Source organism: Periplaneta americana, chromosome 13, assembly GCF_040183065.1.
Source record: "Periplaneta americana isolate PAMFEO1 chromosome 13, P.americana_PAMFEO1_priV1, whole genome shotgun sequence".
Classification (NCBI taxonomy): domain Eukaryota; kingdom Metazoa; phylum Arthropoda; class Insecta; order Blattodea; family Blattidae; genus Periplaneta; species Periplaneta americana.
The window spans coordinates 55,124,022-55,134,673 of record NC_091129.1 but is presented as its reverse complement, the minus strand read 5'-3'; the positions used below and the strand labels follow the sequence as shown (position 1 = coordinate 55,134,673).

At 35.1% G+C, this 10,652-nt stretch overlaps 1 protein-coding gene across 2 annotated transcripts in view; it reads right to left on the bottom strand.

The window, feature by feature from the left end:
• Window positions 1-2,217: 2,217 nt before the first annotated feature.
• Window positions 2,218-10,652, bottom strand: part of LOC138711928 (cytochrome P450 6j1-like) — a 42,438-nt gene continuing 34,003 nt past the window's right edge. For both annotated transcript variants that reach the window (XM_069843228.1, XM_069843229.1), the window contains exon 7: window positions 2,218-3,379. In XM_069843228.1, the coding sequence (XP_069699329.1) occupies window positions 3,207-3,379 (173 nt within the window). In that variant the 3' untranslated portion in view covers window positions 2,218-3,206. The remainder of the gene's footprint in view (window positions 3,380-10,652) is intronic.

Here is a 10,652-nt window from a genome sequence, read left to right as displayed (position 1 = left end):
ATAAAATGTATTTAATTAGTTAATATTAAACATTACGGAAAAAAGTTACTGTGATTAGAAACTTCATTTTTGTTATGCTTAAATTATGAATAATTATTAATTAATTCATCGGCCTCGATGTTCTATGGCTGCTGATATGTACTGTAAGTATCAGTTTACATTAATACGTATTCATGCATGACATTGCAATATATAACAAGGGTTTTCTCTAAATTTTCTTTTGAGAAATTTGCTTTTTCTTAGACATCCACTTTATAAATGGAAAAAAATCTTTCTAATGATGCCTAAGTAATGGGCGCATATTTAATTTCTTTTTTCATTGCTACAAAAAAAACTTAAAACAAAAGCAAACACAATGTAAATAGGCCTTTTTAGGCTCTAAACCCTTAAAATAGGTCACAGTGTGCAAAATAGATATTTCAGGCACTAAAAAATCCGTTCCACACTTTCATATTTTATTTAAAATGTGAAGATATTGAACTAGTTTTAGTTTATCCATATGGAAGAAACATAGGCATTTTTTTTTAAACTGAATGAGCGATTCTTCTAGTAGTAACTTCTTTCATGAGTTGCGTTTTCTGTGCCGGCCAGTGTAGTTAGGATTTATCTTCAGATTTCCATTCCCCATTGTTCTCCATCTGTCCAGCAGATCTTCTAGCTCATCCATTTTCTTAATCTTTTATACGTCCATTCTCTCCATGCCTTCTTTGTTTTCTTCTTTGTGGTGTTTATATTAATTAGGATTGTGTACTGTCATTTTTTCTAAGCACGTGTTTTACCATCTGACATTAAGGTAGCCACCGGCGTAGCTCAGTCGGCTAAGGCACTTGCCTGCCGATCCGGAGTTGCGCTCAGGCGCGGGTACGATTCCCGCTTCGGTTGCTTACATGATTGGGTTTTTACCGAGGTTTTCTTCAACCTAAGACAAATGTCAGGTAATCTATGGCGAATCCTCGGTCTCAACTCTCAAAATATTATCTCGCTATCACCAATCCCACCGACGCTAAATAGCCTCATAGTTGATACCGCGTCGTTAAATAACAAAGTAAAAAACATTAAGTTTAGTTTTGACGTCTATACCATACTGTGAGAGACTATAATGTTTCTGCTTTTCTGTTTCTAATTAAAAAGACATGCTAGACTTTTCCTAGAATTCGACTTGAAATTTACATAATATATACTGTATTTCAACAACGATTATGAAATTAAAGGTATAGTAGCTATTATTTTACGAATTACATAAAATGTGAGAGGCTAATTATTATTCTACTTACTTTGAAGTATTTCATAACAAGAATATAAATTTTTGTAATTAAGAGGCTTGGTGGAATGTGTGTAGCATCTGTCTGAGGAAGCTGCAGAAGTCCCAGGGAGACAGAAAGAACTTCGTAAGAGGACTCCGTTGGATGCAGCTGAATTGATAGATGGCACCATGTAGTGAATCACGATATCTGCAGTAGCATTCAGGTCAATATAAGATGCAGCGTGATGTAGTAACTGATAGGCATACAGATGACATCGATCTGAGAAGGCTGTAGAATTCTCAGAGTGGCGTGCAGTAGTAATGTGTATGTCTGACTACGAAACTGCGGACCCGGGTTAAAATCCTGGTTAGAACAAGTTAACTGATTGAGATTTTTCCGAGGTCTTCCCTCATCCTATTAGTGTTCAAATGCTGGGTAACTTTCGGCGCTGGACCGTGGACTCATTTCGGTGGCATTTTCAACTACATTTCACTCAGACGCTAGATAAAAATCGCAGTTGACAAATCGTCGTACATTGAACCAATAAAAAACAGATAGAAATAGGGGGGGGGTGAAGTCAGACTGCTCTTTGAACCCGATAACTGGTGTAACAGCCATGCTTGAGAGAACGTTTCCTCCTGAAACAAAATGAATGCGCGTTTGCTTGGCTCACAACATCGATCAAAACATTGATGAGGTTAATCGGATTTTTTTTTTGAGCTGGCATACTGGAAACAATTCTGGCATTGAGGAAGAAAAGTAGCATTATTATCGATATACTTTGATGACAGGTAGGTGAAGACTGGTGATGAAAGACTAGGGCTGTGTTTCAGTAGTCATGATTAAACATAATTTATTTATTACATCAGTCTCACGTCATGGCGGATTAGATGTAGTCCAATTCTTAATCTGCCATCACCCACTATATAGGTAATTATTACAGATAGATAATACATATGACAACCTATAAGTATATACTAAGTATCTGTTTAACATTTTTATTATTTTTTTATTAAAAATACAGTATAGCACTAGATTAAACATATTATAACAAACTGATACTAAAATAAAATCATTCTAAAACAAAAAAGAAAATGTATTCAATGATAATGTAGTTAACAACGTTGATAGTTTAGTCGACTGATTTTCGCGTCGTACCTTAGTGATAGACCCCTAAGTATGTCATATCTAGCCATCAGACAATGTTAGATAATAATATTTTTAGTTTTGTGTAACAGCACCATCGCTGAAATTATTCATTATTACACTAAACTTCTATGTTTTTCTTTCTCTATATTCACAAAACTTTTCAATAAACTAGTTCCGAGTTAAATTATATTTTCAAGTTCTTCTTTTCTTATACTATGTAACAGAGCCATGGTTACGATATAAGTAAGGTATTTTTTTATTTATTATTGTCTATTTTATAACCTTCACTTACATAAATTGTCGGTCTGCGCACCTTGAAGCTGTAGAAACCACTCACTATCTCTCGTGTAGACCGGAGTTGTGCGAGGCGGGCCTCGCATCTCGCATGCATGGATTCAGAACACCAACCAAAGCTTTATATTATTATAATATAATAATGATGATGATAATAAAAAAAAAATAATAATAATAATAATAATAATAATAATAATAATAATGTTTTATTTTTGCTGGTAGGGTTAAGGCCATAAGGCCTTCTCTTCACGAAGCTCAATACGTAGGGAATATACATCCATGGATAGTTGCTAACCACAAGGATCGGTACTATCGCCTCATCACATACAATGTGAAACAGTACCGGTACAGTCTATTGTTTCTAGTACCCTCATGAACTCAAGCTTCGTGACTGTATGTACTAGATTGTGGCTTTAGCCTTAGAATTCACTACACGTTACAAACAATTGTGTTGGCCATAACACAACTCATTTAATTGAAGATGCTAGATAATGGACAGGTTATTTACTAGAGGCATTGTTAAGTCTGTCCTATTCTTCTGAAAACAAGGGGTATTTCTCCAACTGTGTGCAGATGAAAAGGCTTTGGATCGAATACCAGAGGCACTGGGGTGTCCGTGCACGGCTCCACGTTATAATGGGAGAGGATGTGGATCAATCCTGTCTTCACTTGAACTTGACCGAACCGCATTCCTGCAACAGTGTCAGTGTTTTATATTTGTTTACATATAGATCGTAATCATTGTGCAATATCGAATGATGCGCCACCTGAAGGATTTCATCGGTTACTTAATCTTTGAAGCACTGTCATTATGTCGGACTCTTGTAATGTGTTGCAATGAAGTACAGTGGCTTTCCATTACCATGTGTATCGTGATGAAGATTATGTGCTAATGGAAAAAAATGGTATAGTGCTCACAAGTGAAATAGAAGTGACTGGAAAGAACTACTCTATTATGACTTTTATTTATCATAAATTGAAGTGTTCAGAACCATAGTGGGCCAAGTGCCATTTAGTAAAACGGTAGAAAACAAGGGTTAAAATGAAGCAATTATAATTCAATGGAAACATATAGCAAGTAATATAAAGTATATACATTAAAACTAAATGATATGTCAATCTTCATTAAACTATGGCATTCACTTAACTTCAACTCTTGCTTTCCCCGTTTTTAATAAATGGCGCTGAACCCTTCAATTTTGGTTTAATTTTTCGATATTTCAACTCATGCCTTCGATGTGAAAAGTCGATGCTTGTTTCCGCAAAAGTGTAAACGTCATAGGTTGCCAAATTTATACAAGGATACAGCTTAGTTCGCTGAACAGAAAAGTCAGTAATATTTTAAGTATGATTGGTGATAAACGTGGTGAGAGGTTTTTTGGGTATTTGCACTGTGTCCTAAATGCAGAGATATTCAATGTTTCGGAGGTACATGTCTACTCTACGATCAGATCTGGCACTGGAGAATAGCTCTTGATAATAGATCTAAAAGCTAAATCTTTCCTTTCAACTTTCCCTACCTTCCCCGAACCATTGATGTCTATATCTAGGCCAGCGATTTTCAACCTTTTTCAACATGTGGCACACTAAAGGTGTAATTTAAAATCCCGCGGCAGACTCATATAATCTAAACCAGTGATTCCTAACCAGAGGGAATTTTAAGGGTTTTAGGAGGAACTGTGTTTACTGAATGTTTTGTGTCGCGTTCACTGAATGTTGACTCTTGTGGACTCACTTTTTTTACTACTCTTTCCAATTTTATTTTTGCAATTTTTGCTACGGCAAACTGTACTATTTCTATTTTCTCGCGGCACACCAGCGGGTCATTCGCGACACACTGCGGCACACCGGTTGAAAATGACTGATCTAGACCATGATTCAAAGATCGAACACCCTTTCACGACCTCGGTAATATTTTGTTATAATTGTGGCGGTTTGTTTAGAAATAAATTGCTTTTTGAACTCTTATGCTTATGTATTCGTCAGTTACATCCAGTGGCGTATACTGGTTTAAGGGTCTGGGCTACCACTGACCCTATTATTACACAAAATATATTTTAAAAACCCTATAATAAAATTCCTTACCTATTTATATGTGAATTCCAGACGTCTTGATTGGGACGAAAATACTTTGATGACTTCGTCATTGAAATTACAGTTGGGCCGCTTGCGAAGTTTCTGTAGATATGACTTTTCAATGGACATCAGTGCCAAGCCGGATAAACGTTCTTGTGTATGAGTTGATCTACAGTAGGATTTTATTCTCTTCAACGCAGAAAATGCTCTTTCTACCGATGCTGACGTAGCTGGTATTGTCACAATTAATGTTGCCAATTTAAGGACTTCAGGAATAACTTGGTTCAGCTGGTTTTCATATATGGCAGATAATATTTCATGGATAGGTTTGTTCGAAAAATCAAAGACTTCTGCTGAATATATTACACCTAATTCATTTTTCAAACGTACTTGATCAAAGTGACTGTTATAGGACTGAAATAATTTGTTTAGTGCCTCATTCGGGAAGTTTTCTCTATAAGCAGAAAATTTTTGAGAATCTAGAAGATGTGTGAACTGAAGCTTTCCATAATCATAAAATCTGTCAGTAATTTCCATGTGCATACGATCTAGTATGCTGTAGTACAGCTGCCTGTATTTCAGTTCATCATCTCCTTTTCTTCGCTTTAATGGTGGTTCCATTGTATTGTCTGAAGAATTTTCATTTTCCATATTACTCCCTATGGACGGAAACCCACTACGTCTGAACTCGGATATAGTATGTTTTAACTTTGATACTTCTTGCAAGCAGTATGCTATGTCTAGACTTTTTGTCTGAAGAATATTGTAGAGCACATCTGTATGTGCGTACACTCTAGCATAGACTTCAAGAAGAAATATATTCTGAAACTGTGTGAAAAAATACAAATATCCTTGAGCCTGCACAATTACATCATCATCCCAGTTTTCTTCAGAATCATTACAAATGATATTTTCAAAGAAAGCAGTCAGATGTTCTCTGTATTCCTTTACTGTATTTACAAGCCGAGATGTAAAATTCCATCCAGTTGGTGCTACTTTTGGGAGTTTCTTTTTCATAAATTCCTTGAGTTTTTCTGATCTTTTAGGAGATGATGAGAAAAATGCAGCTAAACCCGACAGTGTTTTGAAAAAAAATGCGGCATCTGGAATGGATAAAGTAGTTTGTTGCAAAACTAAATTGAGAACATGGCTGTAACAATGGACAAATAGTGCTTGAGGATACTTTTCTTGAACTTTTGTTTTTAAGCCATTAATATTTCCCGCCATAACTGAAGCACCATCGTATGTCTGTGCAATTAACTTATTGCCGACATTGTATTCTGCTATAACACCTTCCACATGCTGAAACAAAGCAGAAGCAGTTTTGCCCGAACTGACATTTGTGAATCCTATAAACCGTTCTTGAACATTGGCAGTACTGTCGACGTATCTTAAAACAGTGGACAATTGACTCTGATTAGAGCAGTCACTTGTTTCATCAACAACAATGACCACAAAAGGTGCTTCTTCTATTTCAGATTTTATGTTCTTTATCATAACCCCACTTATAGCAAATATGAAGTCATTCTGAATTGCGGGAGAAGTACCACGGAATACTGTTGAACTCTCAAGATGATTGGCCAGTAAATGGTCAAATTCACTTAAGGAACTTAAATATTCAATATAATTTCCTCTATTGTCTGATTCCACACTCTCATTATGACCCCGAAAAGCGAATTCTTGTTTTCCTAGAAAGCAGACTGCGTTAATGAGACGCAGTAAAATCTCCCTATTTTTTTTCACAAGAGCATTGTGTTGGTTGATGTGTAGAACTTTTTGCTTATCTAGCTGTAAATCAATTCTTGTCTTCCCAAAGTTTGCAAAGTTCATGCTACTATAAATATGAGCTTTTGATTTGTCGTGTTTTAGGATTGCCGTTGGAAGGGAGTTCATATTAGAAAACCCCTCTTTTGACCACACATTAGTTTCGCGGCTAAATAACAAATACGGCCAGCAAAATAGTTTAGACAGTTTAGAACTACCACACAACCAATTCCACTTACCATATGATGTTGAAGTGAAATGGCGTGTGTACTCACGCTGTTTTTCTTTTACGTCCATGGACAAATTTAACTCAAGAGTTGGTCTTTCCATTTTCATAATTTCAACTTTCTCGTTGTATGTACGACGGTTAAAAGGCACTTTTAATAAACCTTCTATTACACAGTCATTTTCAACACAAACCTCTCCAGAAACTTGTACTGCCATATTTTTCACAAATTCACTTAATTGGGAAATTAAAAACTTAATAATTCACAATTAATATAACTCTTAGACACTCGAACAAATCACAAATTTAAAATACTGCACTGCAAGAACACAATCACATTAATGAGCTAGCGTACTAAGCATATTGTTGCTTCGCGCCTTCCAAGAAACCGATCACGAGAGCGGCAACTCACCCGCCTACACTGCACGATGGAAACAGAAGAGAGCGGGCTGACGGGGAGTTGTGCGACGTGAGCGGAACGGTCACAGGCTACCCTTTGTAGTAGCGGTTTCTCCAGTGATGCCGCCTTGACAACTTGTTTCTTTTCGAGAGCAGAGAGCGCATATAAATCTAACAATTACTTTAATTTTAATTACTGTGGTAAAACTAATACGGTAATACAAAATTATTACATTATGTTATATTATAAACTTTTTCTTTTGTAATTTCCTTGGGCTACCGCCGGTAGCCCCTGTAGTCCGCAAAATACGCCCCTGGTTACATCCAAGCAAGGTTACGAGTCGAAACACAAAAGCTACTGGAACTCTAGTGAGGGCTGTAGACACTCTAAGGCCCTCATAAGGGTATAATGAGTGTAACTCAAACGTGCTGGTTCGATCTCTGACCAGGTCGTGATGGAATGTGAGGTGTACAAAGAAAGCACGGTATCACTTGGTTTAACAAATTGATATGACGTACAATAAGAGGTATTAATGTATCTATTTTGTCAATTAGGCCCCTAATTTGTCGGTAATAAGTTCATTGTTTGTTGAAGAGAATGTAAGACCTTGAGTAAGTCACTTTTGGAGCACCGAAAGTTTATAGGTCTTGTTTCAACTGATTTGGGTTGCACTTGCTGTCATTGACATAATGACTGCTATCTACTTTAACGACAAGTCCTGTTGAATTTTGTAGTTTTTGTCAACTGAACAGCCTTTATAATTTGCTGTGCACAGTCGTTTGCAGTTTACACATCGATGGAGTTGCAGGATCTTTCTTACATTTAACAGTTTCATGGTTCTGGTCACATTCTACACAGCCATATATATTTTTGACTACAGTTTTTAGAATGACCATATTCTTGGCATTTGACTCATTGTAACAGAAATCTTTTGGGTTTGAGTGGATCCACTTTGACAAAAGCTCCGTATAGCCGTGTGATTTCATGAATTTCGCCATTATTCTGATTGGTTTTAAGATAAAGAAAAAAGAATAGACGTGGTGTTTTGGATACAGGATGAATATTATAAACAAAAAACATTTGAAACGGTTCGAAATCTTACTCAGTGGGCTCTTCTAAATTTTACATCGTATGAGAGATATAACCCTCTATCACTCGTAAGGGTCTCTTATTCTTCATTCAGCAGCGTGAGATTAAATATGTTTTAAGCCTATTGTAATTCTGTAGCCTTCTATGATTGAAAAGTGATTTTAACACCATGTTGTTGATTGTGCTATGTATGAAGGAACAGACGTTGAACTATTTGAAATATTTAATGAACTGATGGATATTAGAAATATAATTAATATGATTACAAACAACGGATTCTCTTAAATTTTCAGTATCTCAGAATACTTCAACTGAACATATTACAAAAGATTAAATTTCTGCAGTGTTATAAAAAATTAAAAACACTAATGCTCCATGGGAAGATTCAATAAATATAGAATTGTTTAAACATGCCTGCCTTATTTAAAGAGCTTAGTTAAATTTTTAAATTTAATATGGGATGGGGGAATTATTCCAAATATCTGGACAAAATCTACTGTAATGCCTATTTAAAAAAAAATGTGCTAGTAAAAATTATGAAAAGTACAGTCATCAGCTAGCTAATCACTGGATATAAATGTATACAAATATTATTAAAAATAAATTGAATAAACTTTGTGATAGCCTTCTTGGACAAAAACAGAATGACTTCCGTAAAGGTCGATCTTGTTGTGATGGGTATTTCTGGATGAAGCTACTAATAGAAAACGTATAGAATTATTTTCATTGATTTTATGAACGTTTCCAACCAGGTAAATAGCAAGAAATTGTTAGAAATATTGGTACAAGACAACCACGACAGAATGGCTCGAAATTAACACAAGAGTGAAACAGATTTGCGGCCTCTCCCCCTTCTATTTATATTATATGAATAAAATTATTCAGTAATGGAGACTAATGCGACATGGTCATTGCAGATAAACATAAATTATTTAAAAATAGATTAATTGATATTTTGAGATTTAGTTTTAATAGAATCTACAGAAAAATGATCTACAATACTCAGTACATAATTTAAATATTGTTGCAAAAATATAACATGGAAATAAATACAGAGAAAACAAAAGTTATAGCCTTCTGGAAAAAATATCCTGTCCCTAGTAAAACATGTATAGAAGCAGGGTTTAAGCCATAGTCGCATTCGTCGCATTTTTCTACTCGACTTATAAAAATGCAACAAAGTTTGAATGCAAATGTACAAAAATGCGACAACCACATTGGACTTCAGAAACGAAGATGGTAATGGAGAAAATGGAATCAGAGATGTGTTTGAACTAATGAATTTAAATGAAATGCTAATGGCATGGGCAATGTCAAAAAGGTATTGCATTAGATGTTCGGGAATTGATTGCAAAGAGTTGGTGCAATTCATGTAAGTTAAGTGAACAATTTCTTGTAATCGATTTATATAATTCCATCGCGTACTGTAAATTGTGAGCGAGGATTTAGTTGCATGAATCTTGTAAAAACTGGAATTACTCTTTCAGTAAAAAGAGTTAACACTCTACTAACGAATCTTGAAGGACCTACTAGTAAAGAATTTGAATGTTTAGAGTCCCCATAAAATAACATATTTTATGTGATGTAAATTCAGCAGTAATTGATTCAAAACAAACCAACGTCTAATGATTTACTTACATAAGTATATCTAGAGTGTGGTAAGATGGATTGAAAGTAATAAAACACCAAGAAACAAACTACACAACTTTTTGTTTTTGCATACTTTATTAATTTTATCATTGTGGACAATTATTTATAATATTGCACAAGCATTTCGCAATTTACACAAATAGAATTTTTCTTTTGTGTATTTTTGCGACAATTATTTATTTTATAGCTTAAACGCTGTTTAAAAGCAACATTTTAGAAAGAGTAAATGCTTTGACATGTCTTGGCTAGAAGTTAACATTTGATGATTTGGTATAATGAGCAAAATTGTAAAATACTCCAAATCTCTGAGAACAATCAACAGGTAGTCTAATGAAATCTTACCGGGTACAAAAAATCACTAGAATACGCCTTTACCAAACATTGGCAAGACCTGTACTCTGTTACGGACATTAAGGCGGATGGTTGAAAGCAGAATAACAGTTAATGAAATGAGACATATGCGAAAAATAGCGGGATATACAAAATGGAATCATAAACTCAACGAAAAAATAATGGAAGATATGTCATACAGAAATATCCGAACAACTGGATGAGCTATTTGCGACGTATCAGATCTCATAGAATACCAAAAGCTACTCTTTACTATAAATCCCATGAGAAGAGATCTCTGGGATGTCCCAAAAAGCGTTGGAAAAAAAAATTCCTCTTTATTTTGAGATCGTAACAGGCCACATGGCCTAAAACTTGTATGGATGATGATGATGATGATGATGATGATGATAAATATAGCAGGTGGCAA